This window comes from Aquarana catesbeiana, linkage group LG03 (genome assembly GCF_042186555.1).
Source record: "Aquarana catesbeiana isolate 2022-GZ linkage group LG03, ASM4218655v1, whole genome shotgun sequence".
NCBI classification, from domain to species: Eukaryota; Metazoa; Chordata; class Amphibia; order Anura; family Ranidae; genus Aquarana; species Aquarana catesbeiana.
The window spans coordinates 606753177-606772521 of record NC_133326.1 but is presented as its reverse complement, the minus strand read 5'-3'; the positions used below and the strand labels follow the sequence as shown (position 1 = coordinate 606772521).

The 19345-nt window shown below is 40.2% G+C and overlaps 1 protein-coding gene across 1 annotated transcript; it reads left to right on the top strand.

The window, feature by feature from the left end:
• The first annotated feature begins 4471 nt into the window (after positions 1 to 4471).
• On the top strand, positions 4472 to 19087 carry LOC141133075 (caspase-7-like). Its single transcript, XM_073622203.1, has 5 exons — positions 4472 to 5019; positions 13286 to 13493; positions 15485 to 15657; positions 15742 to 15871; positions 16990 to 19087. The coding sequence occupies exons 2-5, from the start codon at positions 13295 to 13297 to the stop codon at positions 17238 to 17240; spliced, it is 753 nt and encodes a 250-aa protein (XP_073478304.1). The 5' UTR covers positions 4472 to 5019; positions 13286 to 13294; the 3' UTR covers positions 17241 to 19087.
• Positions 19088 to 19345: the final 258 nt, after the last annotated feature.

The following is a 19345-nucleotide window of genomic DNA, read 5'->3' as shown; positions in this document are numbered from 1 at the left end:
AATGGTGGGGGGAAGGGGGTGGGTTGGGGGTTCCTGAGAGGGGGAACTTGGTGGTGGTAGTTAATGTTTCACAACAAGTTCAGGTATTAGTCCATGTAAGGATAAAATGATGCTGAATAAATGGAAGGCAGCCAGTCTATAAAAGCTAGAAGAAGCTCTGGAACAATAAAAAAGAAAGAAGGACGGCGCCCTCTAAGTGCAGCATGTATGTTAAAAATATTTATTACAATAGATAAAAACACTCACATTCGAGTTGCTAAAAACCAGCATGTAAAATAGTTTCATCCACGTGCTCTCGGGGGATGCGGGTGTCACGGGCCAGTGGCGGGGGTTCCTGGGATGTGAGTCCTGTGACCTGGGTCCTGGTAGCTTTTCCGGTGGTGCCGAGGGTCCTCAGAGCCTCCAGGCGGCCAGGATGTCGGTCATGGATCCTCCGTGGAGCGCCGTGCTGACCTGCGTCTTCACTTCCGGGAGCGGGGTGAGGTGGGCGGTGCTTCGCGTTTGGAGCATGCGTGCTCCTTCATCAGGCTATGCTGGTGATAAATATTTTTAACATACATGCTGCACTTAGAGGGCGCCGCCCTTCTTTCTTTTTTAGGTTTTGCCACTCTGGCAGCTGCAGGGAACTGCACACTAGTCTCTGCTTCAGTGACGGAGGATGAGGAGGATGAGGACAGTTTAGTAAGCCAACCCACCACCTCCTCTGCATGCTGTGGCTGGATAACACAGGCAACATCACTAAACAGAGGAAATGATACCCTGTCTGACGAATGACCACGTCCACCTTTGCCTGTGGACACATACTCTGCTAGCCCCATTACAGTGCCATGGGAGCATCTGCCTGACCTTGCTGTCCTCCCAGACATGATCGGGGGAGTGGGGGGTGCTTATTAACAAAATGTAATACAGATGTGTAAATGTGTACGTGGATGCACTTTAATCATGGGAAAGTGATGTTTGGTGCACTTTATGTAAATATTCACTACACAGACACACTCCTCGGATGCACTATAATATACTGCAATATACTGTGTCAAGCGTGCAGTAACGCACAGAACTATATGGTGTTAAACTCGCAGTAACGCAACAAAACATACAGTGTTAAACTTGCAGTAATGCACAGAACTATATGGCGTTAAACTTGCAGTAACGCACAGAACTATAGGGCGTTAAACTTGCAGTAACGCACAGAACTATATGGCGTTAAACTTGCAGTAACACAATGAAATATACAGCATTAAGCTTGCAGTAACGCACAGAACTATATGGCATTAAACTTGCAGTAACGCAATGAAATATACAGCATTAAATCTGCAGTAACGCAATGAATTATACAGCATTAAATTTTCACTAACACAATGAAATGGCGTTAAACTTGCAGTAATGTAATGAAATATACAGCGTTAAACTTACAGTACTGCACAGAACTATACGGCAATAAACTTGCAGTAGCGCAGAGAACTATATGTCGTTAAACTTGCAGTAACGCAATGAAATATACAGTGTTAAACTTGCAGTAACACAATGAAATATACAGCATTAAACTTGCAGTAATGCACAGAACTATATGGCGTTAAACTTGCAGTAACGCACAAAACTATATGGCATTAAACTTGCGGTGACACGATGAAATATACAGCATTAAATTTGCAGTAACGCACTGAACTATACGGCATTAAACTTGCAGTAACGTACAGAACTATATGGCGTTAAACTTGCAGTAACGCACAGAACTATATGGCATTAAACTTGCAGTAATGCAATGAAATATACAGCGTTAAACTTGCAGTAATGCACAGAACTATATGGCGTTAAACTTGCAGTAACGCACAGAACTATATGGCGTTAAACTTGCAGTAACGCAATGAAATATACGGTGTTAAACTTGCAGTAATGCACAGAACTATATGCCTTTAAACTTGCAGGATTGAAATGAAATATACAGCATTAAACTTGCAGTAACACAATGAAATATACAGCGTTAAACTTGCAATAATGCAATGAAATATACGGTGTTAAACTTGCAGTAACGCAATTAAATATACAGCGTTAAACTTGCAGTAATGCACAGAACTATATGGCGTTAAACTTGCAGTAACGCACAAAACTATATGGCATTAAACTTGCAGTGACACAATGAAATATACAGCATTAAATTTGCAGTAATGCACTGAACTATATGGCATTAAACTTGCAGTAACGTACAGAACTATATGGCGTTAACCTTGCAGTAACGCACAGAATTATACGGTATTAAACTTGCAGTAACACACAGAACTATATGGCGTTAAACTTGCAGTAACGCAATGAAATATACGGTGTTAAACTTGCAGTAATGCACAGAACTATATGCCGTTAAAATTGCAGGATTGCAATGAAATATACAGCGTTAAACTTGCAGTAACGCAATGAAATATACAGCGTTAAACTTGCAGTAATGCACAGAACTATATGGCGTTAAACTTGCAGTAACACAATGAAATATACGGTGTTAAACTTGCAGTAATGCACAGGACTATATGCCGTTAAACTTGCAGGATTGCAATGAAATATACAGCGTTAAATTTGCAGTAACGCAATGAAATATACGGCGTTAAACTTGCAGTAATGCACAGAACTATATGGCGTTAAACTTGCAGTAACGCACTCACACTGACTGAACTATCCCTACATTCACACTAATGTAAAGATGAATGGTCGCACTACACTCACAATGACTGAACTATCCCTACATTCACACTAATGTAAAGATGAATGGTCGCACTACACTCACACTGAACTATCCCTAGATGCACACTAAACTGATATTCTACACTCACAATAGAATCAGAATAGCACACTATAGCGCACTAACTGTCTAATAGTACTGAACAGAGCCCTGTTCTATCACTCTCCACGCCGCTATCACACTACAAATGGCTGCTATGGAAAGAATACTTTTATAGTGTGGGGCGGGATTAAGAGCAATGTGCCATGATTAGATACAGTCATCATGACAGCGCCCAATCATGGCTCTAACAGTGCTCTGTGCCCTGAAAGTGAAGCTTTCATTGCTTCAGCCAATCAGGGCTTTCAATGCACTGTGCGGCGATGCAGTGCATTGTATAATTTGGTTGTTTGGAGAACGTCCGAACAGCCAAAGTCACGCTCGGGCCGAACCGTTCGCTCATCCCTATGCTTCAGGTAGGAACAAACATACAATAACAATTCTATTACATCTATTTATATAGAAACATAGAAATAATATTTCAGTTTTGTATGGTGTTGGGAAAATATTTTATTGATGTCTTGGTCCCTCTGACAATTTTCTCTTCTTGTTCTGATGATGGCCACTAATAGTTACATAGTTACATAGTTACATAGTAGGTGAGGTTGAAAAAAAGACACACGTCCATCAAGTCCAACCTATGTGTGCGATTATGTGTCAGTATTACCTTACATATCCCTGTATGTTGCGGTCATTCAGGTGATTATCTAATAGTTTCTTGAAGCTATCAATGCTCCCCGCTGAGACCACCGCCTGTGGAAGGGAATTCCACATCCTTACCGCTCTTACAGTAAAGAACCCTCTACGTAGTTTAAGGTTAAACCTCTTTTCTTCTAATTGTAATGAGTGGCCCCGAGTCTTATTAAACTCTCTTCTGCTAAAAAGTTTTATCCCTATTGTGGGGTCACCAGTACAGTATTTGTAAATTGAAATCATATCCCCTCTCAAGCGTCTCTTCTCCAGAGAGAATAAGTTCAACGCTCGCAACCTTTCCTCATAACTAAGATCCTCCAGACCCTTTATTAGCTTTGTTGCCCTTCTTTGTACTCGCTCCATTTCCAGTACATCCTTCCTGAGGACTGGTGCCCAGAACTGGACAGCATACTCCAGGTGCGGCCGGACCAGAGTCTTGTAGAGCAGGAGAATTATCGTTTTATCTCTGGAGTTGATCCCCCTTTTAATACATGCCAATATTCTGTTTGCCTTATTAGCAGCAGCTTGGCATTGCATGCCATTGCTGAGCCTATCATCTACTAGGACCCCCAGGTCCTTTTCCATCCTAGATTCCCCCAGAGGTTCTCTCCCCAGTGTATAGATTGCATTCATATTTTTGCCACCCAAATGCATTATTTTACATTTTTCTACATTGAACCTCATTTGCCATGTAGTCGCCCACCCCATTAATTTGTTCAGGTCTTTTTGCAAGGTTTCCACATCCTGCGGAGAAGTTATTGCCCTGCTTAGCTTAGTATCGTCTGCAAATACAGAGATTGAACTGTTTATCCCATCCTCCAGATCGTTTATAAACAAATTAAATAGGATTGGTCCCAGCACAGAACCCTGGGGAACCCCACTACCCACCCCTGACCATTCTGAGTACTCCCCATTTATCACCACCCTCTGAACACGCCCTTGTAGCCAGTTTTCAATCCAGGTACTCACCCTATGGTCCATGCCAACAGACCCTATTTTGTACAGTAAACGTTTATGGGGAACTGTGTCAAATACTTTTGCAAAATCCAGATACACCACATCTACGGGCCTTCCTTTATCTAGATGGCAACTCACCTCCTCATAGAAGGTTAATAGATTGGTTTGGCAAGAACGATTCTTCATGAATCCATGCAATAGTAAATGAGATCATCCTCCCAAAAAGACAAAAAAAAAAAAAAAAAAAACAACAACAATCATGACACATATTCTAACTATTCCACTCCAAAAAAATTTAATTTGTCTGAATTTATACTTTACTGAATTCCAATAGCATCACATTCTCCAGGCATACCCCAAGGCACATGTGTGTAACTTTAGGGTATTTAATATATATGACAGACCAAGACTGAAAGAGACGGAAGTCTCTGAGTCAGCATGCAATAAAAGGTGAGGCAACTAAGGTGGAGGTGTGACATGTGATCCCGCCCTGATTGGAACTCTTATCATCTAGCCTGTGGATAACAGCCCAGTGCAAGCTGAGGCTCCGTGAGAGTGGAATTTGGCTTCCTGGTAGCTAATAACACTTCATCTCGCTGAAGGTAAGGGCATGTCTTCCTTTTCTAAAGCTGGACATACATCAGCAGAATTTTGTTCAAAATCTTTAGTTTTAAAAGCGTTCTTCTAATTTTATAATTGTTATTGGGGTCAAAGCAGCCCATAGATTTATCCTTTTTTTTTTTTAATGTTCATCAAGTGGGTTGAATGGAAAAAAAAAAAAATGATTCAATTCCCCCATACACATATTCGATGTGACTGGGGGAATCACCCCTGCTGAGCTATTGTATTCTGACAATGGGAAGACTTCCCTGCTATTGGACTACACTCATGAGTGCTGCTGGCTATAGCCGGCATTTATCAGACAGGCTGGTTGCACAGAAGTCAAATGGTACCACTGTTCCCATACTTGGATTGAAATGCGGCCAGTCCCTGCTAAATTTTGATCTATATATGGCTGAGCTGGACATAAACCAGTAGAATTTTAATATATATATTTTTTTTGTTTTCAAAATGTTCTTTTGAGTTTATAATTGATATTGGGTCCTCTCTCCCTCTCCCGTAGTGTTGCAAAAATTCAAAAGAGCAGGCTTTTTTTTTTTTTTTTATTGATTGAATAACATTTTAGTGTATTTGGTTTTCATCCAGAGAAATAACATTTCACTCAAATTTTAAAGTGTTTTTGAATGACAAGTGATTGGATGCACTGCAATATTTCCTATGAATATTTGTACAAAGATTTGTTTGAATGGCCAGTTTATTAGTGGTACAATACAGATTATTACTAGTGTCTGTGTAGAGCAAAGCATTGAGAGATAACAGATGTTCTGCAATCAGATGGCTTATCTTTGCATCACTTTCATGAGTGCCTAAATGATGACTTCCAATGATCTTTATCATGAGTGAATCTGCAGACTGTGTCCCAGTCCATGCAAACATACAACTGAACTATACAGAGAGTTAAGTTCTGTTTTGATGAATAAAGGTTAAAGCTTCCATACACCCTACAATTTTTTTAGACCTATCAAGAATTATGTAGTATAAGATCCTACCTGATCAGACACAAATTGGGTGGATTATTTAGGTAGGGCCTCTACTACATAGTTTTGGTAGATCTGGAGGAGAATGTATAGAAATTACTGGGTGTATGGGCAGCTTGAGGCTAGATTCACACTGCCGCGACTTGTGATCCCACTTGTGAAACCTCAGGTCACTTGACATGTAAAATACCATTTTAGGTCGATGGGAGCGGTCTTAATTCACACTACTGAAGTTGTTTCAACTTTAGAAACGATTCCTGTACTACTTCAAGGCAACTTCTATGCGACTTGTGCCCATAGACTTAATGGAAGTCGCCTCCAAGTCAGATCCTCATCTTAATTGATGCGATTTGGATCCAACATTACAGGTAGATTACTCGGGCATTCCCTGTAGTTGCTTCAAAGTTGCTTCAAGTCACACTGAAGTCGCCTGGCAAAGTCGCACTGCAGGTCGCAGCAGTGTGAACCCAGCCTAAGGCTGGGTTCACACTAAGATCGCATGCGGCTCACAACAGGGGTCCGGTGTGTCCCTGTTTTCCATTTCAGGGACAAATTGGGCCCAAACTTTTGCCAAAGACGCACAGGACCCCTGTGTAATGTGCTCCGCAGCCGCCACAGAAATGTGTGAACTGGCTCCATTGAGAGCTGGTCACAATCTCCTGTCATGTGAATTGTATGCGGGAAAACCAACTTCCAATTCACACTAGTGTGAACCTAGCCTAAGGCTGGGTTCGCACCATTGCGAGCATCCAATTCGCAATAGGCAGGAGAATTTGTCCGGCTCTCTATGGAGCTGGTTCACATATCCCCGCTGCGGGTCTGATGCGTTTTGCACAAAAATGCTGTGTGTCTTTTGGTCCGTTTCAGGTTTAAATTCAGCCCAAAATTTGGGCTGAAATGGTGAACCAGCATGCACCGGACCCCTGCTGTGATCCGTTTGAATGGCTCATATGTGAACCAAGCCTAAGGCTGGCCATACACTATTCAATTTTCCTGTTCAACTTTCCTTTAGATTTACCAAAACCATATAATAGGAGGTCAAACCTAAACACTTTCAATTTGGATGCAATCAGGCAGGCCCTTGTACTACATAGTTGAAGGTAAATCTAAAGAAAATTGAACAGGAAAATTGTATGGTGTATGGCCAGCTTTAAGCTAAGGCTACAACAGGTGATTCATTCTCTTGCTATTAAAGTGCTGTGGACCCAGTTATCTCGTTAACAACACACATTGGGGTTGATTTACTAAAACTGGAGAATGCTAAATCTGGTGCAGCTGTGCATGATAGCCAATCAACTTCTAACTTCAGATTGTACAATTAAGCTTTGGTAAAAAAAAAAAAACTGGAAGCCGATTGGTTTCTATGCGCAGCTGCACATTTGCACTCTCCAGTTTTAGTAAATCAACCCCACTGTGCTGCATTTGTGGCGACTGCGAACCAGTGATTTGACTGTTGCAGTATAAAATAATTTAAAGCAGAAATCCAGGATTATGGGTAATGTTGCCATTAATTTTAATGGGACCCCTAACACAAATCACCTGACTAAGCAGACTGTAATGCTTACAAGACATATACTGTCTTGCTGTGCATTTTTGGATAAAAAAAAATCCTGTGAATTATTTTAGCCTGTGGACACTTGTTGAGGGCACATTTGAAAATAATGGGGACATTCACAGGTGTTAATGGGTCCTTAATAACGTTTGTGGAACCCTATCCGAAAGAACCAGAGATACAGACAGGAGTCTACATTGTCTTTTACCTACATTTCTACTAGTCTGTGTTCAGTTAACCAAATTCTGGATTTCTTACCTTATGTAAAGGATTTTTGTTTTGGATAGTGTGAAGGAGGGTTAGATCCTCTGCCAAGAATGCAATGTATGTCCCTACTGGGGAGATTCATACTCTGTTTGTCCCGGTGACCATTGTTGCCCAACATAAATTAAAGGAAAAGTATGGTCTGAACTTCTCCTATGGATAACAGTAGTGCAGTTTGTTCTGCAGTCGTGTGATCCATTTTCAGCAGACAGTGAGCTAAAGCCTGCTGTCATCTAAGAGCCGGTCCAGGCTCTGAAAAGATCCTGACCATATGGCCCGCTGAGAGCCGAGTCAGCCGCCCCCACCTCCTCCACAGTCCATCGCTCCAATGAGTGCTGGAGGGGCAGAGCAGAGAGTCGCTGACTGTCACTAGCTCCCTGCAGGCTGAAGACCGAGAACTGAGCGATCAGCGGTCTTTGATCAGTTCTCACTCTTTGAGCCGGTGGGGGACAGCTGCAGCTTGGAGTGTGTCTTTTTTTTTTTTTAAGCCATACTTCTCTTTTAAGAGGAAATTTTGTCATGAGAGCAAGGGGTAAGGAGGAAGCTTCTGATCTGTGCATAACGTGAAAGCTGTCCCAGGCTTACCACGCAAATTGCAATCTGATTGTACAATCTCCTTTAGATCTAGTGTATCTAGTACTACACTCACCCCAGACTGACATGCTGCTGTCCAAAGGTGTCTCTGTTGCGTCTCCATCCAGAGTGGAGACATCCTAAGGAGGCTTAAAGGATAACTAAAGGTTCGGTTTTTTTAAACATGTCATACTTACCTCCTCTGTGCAGTTGGTTTTGCACAGAGTGGCCCCGATCCTCCTCTTCTGGGGTCCCTCAGCGGTGCTCCTGGCTCCTCCTCCTTCTCGAGTGCCACGTTGGAGAGCTGGTCTCCCTCGGGGCACTCATGCGGGCCCCTGTGTCCTGCTGCTGCGTCTATTGACACAGACAGCAGGACTTGGCCCTGCGTCATTGTATTTGATTGACAGCAGCGGGAGCCAATGGCCGCGCTGCTATCAATCTATCCAATCAGGACCCGAGACACTGGCTAGAGCTGGTGTGCTCATCCCCATCACTGGAAAGGTTCAGGTAAGTTAAAGGGGGGGGCTCTGGGAGGCATTACAGGAGGTTTTTCACCTTTAAGGTGAAAACCCACGAGGGTTTACAACCCCTTTAAAAAGGATTGGTAAGCTGCAATATATTACAATTTTGAGTTTAAGCCCCCGTTCACACTGTTCCAATTTGACATGTCAAATTACATGCCAAATTGGAGCCAATTGCCGGCAATGGCACCGGCCGAATCAGTGCGACGCCCACTTTGCTACTCTGCACCGATTCCCAATAGTAGTTCCTGTACTACTTTTGGCGAGTCGGGACAATTTTAATATTCATCTGTGCATGAACCCGCACAGATGTCTTTCAAATCACAACCCGAACTTGAAATCGTGCGAGTTCAGCTCCTCGTGAACGAGGGCTTTTACCACTTTCAGCTCAACACTCACATTGCAGTCTGTACAATCTGCTTTAGAACTATCAACAACAATGTAGTGCAACAGCTTGTCTGAATACAACTTGATTGGATAGTAAGGCTGGGTTCACACCTCCGACAGATGCGGCTCGCAGCAGGGGTCCGATGCGTCCCTGTTCTCTGTCTTATGGACAAATTGGGGCAGAATTTCGGCCCTGAAACGGAGCTAAAGATGCACAGGGCTCCTGTGCAATCAGCTCCGCAGCCGCCATGGAGATGTGTGAAACGGCTCCATAGAAAGCCAGTCACAATCTCCTGTCATGCGAACTGGATGCATCCAATTCGCACTAGTGTAAACCCAGCCTGAAAGGACTAACGTAGATCCTCACATTACGTAAATCTAAGGCACATTCACAAGGCCTTAACATAGCTATAAACATTTTTACTGATCATTAAGGCAAGGAACAAAAGTTCCTGCGTAATGATCATTTAAAAATGTTTTTAATGTGTAACAAATGTCCTGTTCCTCTCCTCACCCCATCCTTCTTTTTTTTTTTTTTTTTCTTTCTATGGTATACGTAGAAATCCATTTCCCCAGTTGCAGGTTTTTGTGTTCTGTGTGAATGCCTGTATTGAAAATAATGCGGCTGCATTCAGATTTGTAAAAAAAAAAAAAAAAAAAAAAGTTGTAAATGCATTATTTACAGCAGTGTGAATGATGGCTTAGATTGTGGTTGTAAAACTTTTTATGGTCAGAAAGTAACATGTATAGTGCACTTATGATGGGAATTCCTCTGACTTTAGGGATGTTTCCTTTTACTTTTTGTTGCATCTCTATGGTAGACTTCTATTTACAAGTCAAGTGTGCAATCATAATAATGGAACCTATTGTAGGTGGGTAGCCATGGGCGCAACCAGGTCGGAGGGTGGCCATGTGCAAAAAGGGGGGGGGGGAAAGGGGGTGGGGGTGAATATCTCCCTTTTTCTATGTACATAATGAGCAACGCAGCACAATTCTATACAGAGAGAAACTGTGCTAGTCATTTCAATAAAATCCAATTCTGTATCCTTCCATATTAAAAATAGAAACTGCCACATATCAGAAGTCTGATAAGCCTTAACAATGGGTGTCATAAACAGCTGACCAGACTAATACATCATGAAGTCAGCATGAATGGAGCTATGTAGCAATTCGAAGTGAGCAAATAAACATTTTCAGATAGGTAAAAAAAAAAATTAACGTTTCAGTTTAAAGGGTCACTATTACTAAACCCTTGTAGGTTTATTTTATTTTTTGTTTGAATAACAAACATTTCATACTTGCCTCCTCTGTGCAGTTGTTTTTTCACAGAGTTGCCCCGATCCTCCTCTTCTGGGATCCCTCATTGGCACTACTGGCTCCTCCTCTTCTCCAGTGCCCCGTTGGAGAAGCGCTCTCCTTCTGGACCCATGCGGGCGCGCTCCCGTGTCCTGCTGCTACATCTATTGACACAGACAGCAGGACTCGCCCCCGCCCCCAGTGCCCACGTCATTGGATTTGATTGAAAGCAGCGGGAGCCAATGGCTGCACTGCTATCAGTCTAATCCAATCAGGACAGGAGACACCGGGGCGTGTGTTGTGTGCGCCTTTTTTTTTTTTTTTTTTTTTCACCAGTACAAATGGACATACTGTCCCTCTTTTGGACTCCAATCCCTTTATCCCTTTTTCTTCCTCATTTGTCCCTCTTTTTGGGCTGATGTGTAAATCTCTATAAACTGCAATAATTTTCGCATTCCAACCGCTACATTATTAAATTTGATAGTTTGAAAAGTCAGCATGAAGAAAAAGCAGTAGTGGAAAAAAAAACACTTATGGGTTAACCCAATGATTTTTATTTTTTAGTTTTATTATTTATTTATTTTTGTGCATTTCCAAACTATTTTATGCATTTATTACAACATATGAAAATTATTTGTTTTTAACTACTGAAGTGTAAAATGTAGTCCCAAGCATATGTGTAGCCAAACTCTCTGAGACAGAAGTTAATGGGAAACCTCCCAATAGGGACACCTATCACAATATACAGTAATAGTTTTTAAGCCTTGGTTGCGTAAGCACTCCCCCACAGCAATTTGTGGAAAGTCCACTTCCGTGATGTAGTAATGGCAGAGGTGTTCCAGGCTGCGGAAGTATGACCCTTCATTCGTGAGAAAACACAGTTGTAAAATGACCTGCAGATCTGGAAAATCCTGTCATGGAAACCTTTATTGATGGATGGATATACTGACAAGGAAAGGCTCTGCGTGTGTTGATTTATTTATTTCAGGTACTTATATAGCGCCGTCAATTTACGCAGTGCTTTACATATACATTGTACATTCACATCAGTCCCTACCCTCAAGGAGCTTACAATCTAAGGTCCCTAACTCACATTCATGCATACTAGGGACAATTTAGACAGGATCCAATTAACCTACCAGCATGTCTTTGGAGTGTGGGAGGAAACCGGAGTACCCGGAGGAAACCCACGCAGGCACAGGGAGAACAGGCAGATAGTGTCGTGGTTGGGATTCGAACCAGCGACCCTTCTTACTGCTAGGCGAGAGTGCTACCACTACACCAGTATATATATATATATATATATATATATATATATATATATATATATATATATATATATATATATATATATATATATATATATATATATATATATATATATATATATATATAATATATATATATATATATATAATATATATATATATATATATATATATATATATCTATCTATCTCTCATAATACTTTTTTTTTATTTTGGTGGGGGGTGTATTTTTCTTCATAGGAACTAGAACATAAAAGGCTTTCATTTTCTGGGAAGATGCACAAATGAGTTTGCATAGAACTAAAAGACTGAGGGGACCCCAACAGAGGTCCCATTCTATCCAAATTGCTTAGGAAAAAAAAACTTTTTATTTTTAAGTTGATTATCAAATTTAAAAAGAAGCTCCCTAATTATATTGGCGTCCTTCCAGCGAAATACACAGGATTTTGGTGCTTCTACAATGCTCAGTAAAGCTGGCTATACGCTAGTAGATTTTTGAATCTTACAAACATTTGTATGCAAGTTCTTTGTCCATTCGATGACTGGACGAATGTCATTCAAAAAGTGCTTTTAACATTCAAATTTGGAATGAATGTAATTTCCTGAACCAAAAATATTTACTGTTAGAAATTCGTTTGTTAAAGAAATTTTTCATCCTGCTTATCCAAAGTCACTGTGGCCTATTAGAAAAGCAAATGAACGTTCTTAAAGCAAAAGATTATGAACAAAATTTTACTAGTGTATAACCAGCTTAAGAGCCTGGGAAACCCAGGACAGATATGTCCTAATTTCAGATTTGCAGAGCAAAATAGATTTAAAGCTCAGGTGACATCACGGGAAAATAAATGCATTTCAATACACTGTACTGAGGACATTTGAGGTCTTTTAGAACAGTTGGGTGCCTCGGTAGGACTGTGTAGTCTGCTAGGCACCAGAAAAGATTCACTGCTCTCAGTAATTCACACAGACCAGGTCACATGCCCCTACACTACTTCTCTGTATTAAAGGTCTGTGTGTAGTCACTTATGCTGAGGGGTGTGGCTGTTACTCAGCTCCGCCAGCAGAGAGCACTGCAGAGAAGAGCAGGAATCTGCATGTTTACTGAGACGAAAAAAAGGCATTTAAGTAATTGCCAAGCAAAAACATGAGTCACAAATCAGAGAGAGATAGAAACGTTTGATTCTTGAATTGTTTAAAAAATAAATAATAAAAAAATGTTATATATAATATTATATTAAAAAAAAAAAGTTTGAGATGCCCCTAATCATAGAGCTGGAATCTCAGGGGCACAGATACATAATTTGAGTTTCTATTGAAGAATTATGTAGTGAATTTGAACCATTTAGGCATTGTTGCTTTACCAGTCCTAAGCTATCATTCTAATTTGCATATCTCTTGCTTTTCTCCAGTGAGCCATCATGACGAAACCACATGCTCTGATCATCTCCATAACTGAGTTTCACAGTCGGCCAGGTGGAAATGGTATGACATTAGATCCCCGTAAAGGTGCGAAGCGTGACGCAAAGCGCCTCTTCCATATTCTATCCAGTCTGGGTTTCGCAGTTACTTTGCATACTGATGTCAGTGCCAGAGAGATTCGAGAGATCTATCGAAAAGGTAATTGCACTTTTATAGTGTGGTCCCTTTGGTATTTTATAGACTTTTATAGACTATTTATTATTTTACATTATTATAGAGTCCTTATAATCCTAAATTTAAAAAGGAACTGCAGTCTGCTCACATAATTTGTAATAAAAACATCTTTGCTATTCTGAAGCTTCCTTCCAACCACTTTGCATATTATTTTAGATATACTGTGATTCCGTACTTGCCAAATATGCTGTCCTTTTTTTTTTTTTTTTTTTTTTTTTTAACAATACAGTTTTTATAATAAAAGTTCATGGGCCATAAACCTGGAAGATGAAAGTTCAAAATGTATCTGTGCTTCTACCCTTTTCCCAGAATGCAGAACAAAATAAACTGTGCTATTGAGACAAGCTCATATTAAAAATACGTCATTAATTTGATCTTAAATACCAGTGTTATGGCAACAGCTAACTGCCATAACCCCGGTATTATTTTTTTACTATGGCTTCCTGGTCATTTCCGTGCTTTCCGGAGCAATCGATCAAGCCTGGAAGCGATCCGATGCTACCATTTGCTGGGCCTCCACTCGCCTCAATGCCTTTGGAGGACTGGAGTGATGTCTGATGTGCCTTCCGGTTCTCAGGCCAAAACAAATCCCATTTTTTTTTATTTTATTGCTTTAAAGGTAAATGAGAGATCTGGGGTCTCTTAGACCTCAGATCCACCAATAAAGAGAACCTGTCTTTCTGATTTCCATCACAAGGGATGTTTACATTCCTTGTAATGGGAATAAAAGTGATCATAAAAAAAAAAAAAAGGGAGAGTGTAAAAAAAATAGAAAAGTAAAATAAATAATAAGAAGAAAAAAGAATTTAAAACACCCCATCCCTCCATACTTGCGCACAGAAGCAAACGCATACATAAGTCGCGCCCACATATGTAAATGGTGTTCAAACCGTACATGTGATGTATCAACGCAAATAAAATTATTTCAAATACCTCTTTTATTCCTCATACAACCTGGCCGAATTTAATACTTGCCCTTTTCTTTTTTTTTTTTTCTTTTTTTTAACTTGCTTGAGGGATCCTGCAGGCATCACTGCAGGTTTTCTTTTTCCAGTGGCTGCCCAGGACTAACTGCCACAATTGTAAGCTGATATAAAATACACAATATGAGTGGGAACACGGCAGCCAAAGAATTGGCTGCTATTATGTTGCCACTACCTCAGGGAGGTCCATGAAAATGGCAGATTCAACCAAATATTTACCAATAATGAAAATAATGAAGGATTGAAAGGCTCAGGCCATAGGTAGAGGTGATAATTGACACACAGAAAATGTCTGCATTTAATGACACTTTAAAGTAAATTATAATCTTTGATCTTTTTGCAGGATGGGTAAAGCTCACGTTAATCTGGTTGATATAAGCCAATATGTTATGATTTAAAGTTGTAAAAACTTCTACCAATAAATTTATGATCCAAATCTTTTCCATTTAGGCTTAAGACCACATATCAGAATGTTTAGAGAGTAGATACAATGTGCAAAATGAATTTCCCATGGGACTTTGAGGGCCATAATGTAAATACAAAATATGGATATAAAGGTACAACAATCTTTTTTTTACAGTTTGTTAAAATTACATAGTGGTTGATATACTGAACAATACAATGTCATAAACTACCCAAAAAAGGTCCCTAATCAGGGGATAGTTATATTGTATTTTCATAGTCCCAGTCTCAAAGTCCCATGGGAAATTCATGCTGTATGTTTGTATTTGAATAGGGATGCTGGCCATTTATTATCAAGCTACAAAAATGCTACATTAGTGAGCAGAGCAGAAAGCAATGGTCCATCTATTTCAATGTGAGCCCACAGAACTTCAGATAGGAGATCCAAGTTTTGGAGCTCTAAAGTCATATCTGTCCATTATGACTTATTAACAGACTATCTGAGCAGTTTGTGACTAACGGATATTTATCTGGTGCCTATTGGTAAATGACCACTCTTGTTTCTTTCAGAGAGAAAAATGCCTCAAGGGGACTGTTTCATCAGCATCATTTCCAGCCATGGTGAGGAGGGAGTCATTTATGATTTCCATGGTGAGCAGGTGTACCTTAGAGACCTGTATGACTTGCTGTCTCCAGAGACCTGCCCAGCACTGGCTGGGGTACCCAAACTGTTCTTTATACAGGTGACTATTTGCAAACAATGGTGGGACAGATAGTGTGGAGATGTATGTCAGGGCTGTGGAATTCATATCTGCCTTATGTTCTAGGCATGCAGAGGAATGACATTGGACGAAGGTGCCTTCCTAGAGACCGATGGCGCTCCACAACAAATAAGTGCATTCTCTCATATCAACTTCCTCCCAAGGGACACTGTGGTTGTGTTTGCCAGCAGTGAAGGTAGGTGAAGTATATTGTGCAACATTTTCCAATATCTAAACTGTGAAATCATACATAGCCTAAATTAATTAATATAATTTAAAGCAAAGGCCCTAGAGAATAAATTGGTTTGAGTTTTGCAATTTTTTTTTTCGTTATTAAATGTCCAATGTTTTTTGCACAGCGGTTTTTCAAATTTTAATTATTTTTCTTGTGGGGGGGGGGGGAAATTATATATTGATTAAACAGATACCCAACATGTCACGCTTTAAAATTGTACATGCACGTGCAACAGTGAAATACGACATACATTTTACTATACATAGTCACCGCTTTAAAAGCCTTTACAGGTTATCACTTTAGAAGTACAGAGGAGGCCTGGTGCTAGAATTTTTGCCCATGATCTGACGTGCACAGTGATACTTTTTATCACCTTTATTGCTGTCACAAGGAACTTAAACATCCTTGAGACAGGTATTCCTTTTATGGAGAGATCTGGGGACTCAAGACCCCAAATCCCTCCTCTGCACTTGAGATGAGATAAGACCTCATAACATGACAAAACCTTCTGCCACTGAAAGTGGAGAAGCTAAAAGACAATCTGTCCTTGTGCAACAGATGTTTATTATCTCCTGTACTGTTTGGCGTAACTCCTGCCACGAGTGCTGCCACGTACAGCTGCCAATACAAGTGAGCTGTACTTGTGTAATTTGCTTCTGCATTGGCATTGACCCACCATTGCATGTAATGTACTGTGTAATTTGCTAAATGGAAAAGTGTCAAGTGCAGGAAAGCACAAGGGATTTCACTCTTGAGGACACAAGAACTGTTAAACCTCTGTGCGCAGGAGGCCTCTTTCTAGTGTGCATCAGTACACCTAGAACTGATTATGAGTTGGGTAAACTGTAGGTCTGATGTGCTAGCACTTCCATTCTAGGGTTACACAGTTTTTAAAAGGGGAGTATAGGCTTTAAGAGCATTGTTCTTGTGATGGAAATGTAAAGTCATATATTAAATAGTAAATTAGTAAGGGTCCATAATGGCAGCAAGCCGAGGTTTACAGCTTACTACTATACTAGTGCTGGAAAAAATGTGGGCTTGCATATGACTTGCTGTTAAATCCATGTTACTCTCTTCAGGTTATGCTGCATTCCAGAATCCCCTGGGCTCCGTCTTCCTGCAGACGCTCTGTGACATGCTTGATGGAAATGAGAAGGACCTTGAAATCACTCAGCTGCTTACTCGCCTTAATCATCTGGTGGCCTATAAGTTTGAAAGCAAAGGAACATATGGCGGCTACAAAGAGATGCCATGCTACATCACCAACCTCACCAGGGACCTGTACCCATTCAAGGGGAGGGACAAACCCACCCGTATGCTTGTGCAATAATTATACGCTGCAATTTTTCAACTGTAGAGTTGACTTGCACATTTGTATTAATGCCAAGCTGTAGCAAAAGGCACCACAAAGGAGCTGGAGAAGATGCAAAAGTAGTTAACAGGAACTGCATGAAAATAGAGACTTCTAGTTAGAAAACGCACAATATGCTTGAAGATGTGCCCTTTTGAGATTTTTTTTTTTTTTTTTTTTTTTCTATTGCCCATGGTGGCCAAATACATCAAGCACTACTGCCACAATTCAGCAAATGCTGAAGAAAAAGAACCTTGGTCTATAGCTATTTTACACATTTCACACTTTGTAGCCTAGTTCAGTGGTGAGCAATGCATCATAGTTGCTAATCGAATTGCAGAATAGCAAAGGCTGTTTTCAACTGATTTCTGTGAGTTATTGCACACCATTGTATATAAGATGTTCTTAGATAAGCTGTGTATTGCATTAGAACATGGTTAAAACATTTCATGTATCGTCTGACTGAACAATATGACAATGGCTTGACAAGACCTCTATTTATATAGAGATCTATTCTATTCCATTAATGTGTGCTTAGTATTGTAAAGTGAACCTGTACTGTTAAACTTTGAAATAGGAAGTCATGTCCACTAGACACCAATTTGCCCATTACCTGTATAAGCAAGAAAAACCTTTACTTCCTTTTGATTATGTTGTTAGGGTCTGACTACGTGGCTAAGCAACTTGACATTCCACTGTCCAATGTGATGGCCTCCATCAGCATTAGGAGAACTCTTTGTTGGATAGTGGAATGGCACTTGGCAGAGTACAGTCATAAATTCAGGTTAGGTTAGGCCCAAGTAACAAGTAAGTGAAACAGAGGAAGATGGGGGGGGCGATTCTGGTTACTGAAGTAAATGGTGTATGGCTTCTCTTCTTTTTTTTTTTTTTTTCATAGCTTTAAAACAGAGTAGCTGTCCACAGGATGTAGTATGACTACATAGCCGACAAAGTATTATGTTTTTCACATGCTTGGATAATTAAAGTGAAAATTCACACAATTAAGTAAAAAAATCTCAATTCCTTCAGTATATCAGCCTGATTTGAGTTGGTGACCCAAAACAATTCTAATAGATGAGGTAACTTTCCTGGTCTGTTTTTGTTCAAATCCATTACTCAAAAACAAGATAGCCAGACAACTTGAATTTCCAGAAGATCAGCTATAGTAGACTCCACGGGTTTTCTTAGGTTTTCTTCGCTTTTATTTAAAGATGTTTGGCAGCATAAACCTAGACTTAAACTGGACCTTTCACTCAACATTAAAATCCCTGCTGCATGCAGCTCTACATGCTACACTGAAAAACTTCTTCAAATCTGTTATCTAAAAGATTTCTTGTTACTTTGTGGAACACTGAAGCACTGGTGACAAAGCTAGGGCCTCACAGCTTACCACTGAGATGGCTACTTCACCAGTGCCTTCCAAGGAGAACTTGTCTAAAAACTAAGATTTTACAAAATCTTGACCATTGACAGCCATGACTCAAAATGGTGGCGTGGGTTTGTATGAGCATAAGAAGAGGAGCATTATGCATTTGAGCACTGACAGCAATGAGGCAAGAAGCTATCATCAGATGTATTTATCTGGCTATCGTAATATTTATGGTGACAGTTGCTTATGACGAGGTGGGAAAGGTCTGCTTTAAGGCCACCAAATTAAATTGTACGTGATATTAAATGGGTATGTTATTGAAATAATGCTCTAAGAAAAAGATAATTGTGTATTTAAGAAAGTTGAATATTGTAAAATGTATGAGCCCTTACTATTTATTTTTATTTATTTGTAAAACCTCTTAAATGTTTGAAGTAAAGTTTTTTTAGTTTGTAAAAATTGGTGTGCAATGTTTTGTGTTAGTACTAGAGCACTGTCACTTTTAAGGATGCTATTATAACCACTTACTTTAAGGAAATTTACATACTTAGGGTAGAATTAGGCCAGCCATAGATGGTTTGAAACTCTGCCAGTTCAGCAGGGACAGGTCAAGATTCAAATAACATATGGGCAGGCTGAATGTATCCATTGATCGACTTGGGTACAACAAGCAAGTTGGATTTTTGGCATGCGATTTTTGCCAGTAGCAATAATC

What these genes read in the sequence shown, in the direction of transcription:
- LOC141133075 (XM_073622203.1), top strand. Translation starts at nt 13,295, where the DNA reads ATGACGAAACCACATGCTCTGATCATCTCCATAACTGAGTTTCACAGT. An exon ending in CCAAACTGTTCTTTATACAG is followed by an intron (nt 15,658 to 15,741) that starts GTGACTATTTGC and finishes CTTATGTTCTAG; the next exon opens with GCATGCAGAGGAATGACATT. An exon ending in TGTGTTTGCCAGCAGTGAAG is followed by an intron (nt 15,872 to 16,989) that starts GTAGGTGAAGTA and finishes TACTCTCTTCAG; the next exon opens with GTTATGCTGCATTCCAGAAT.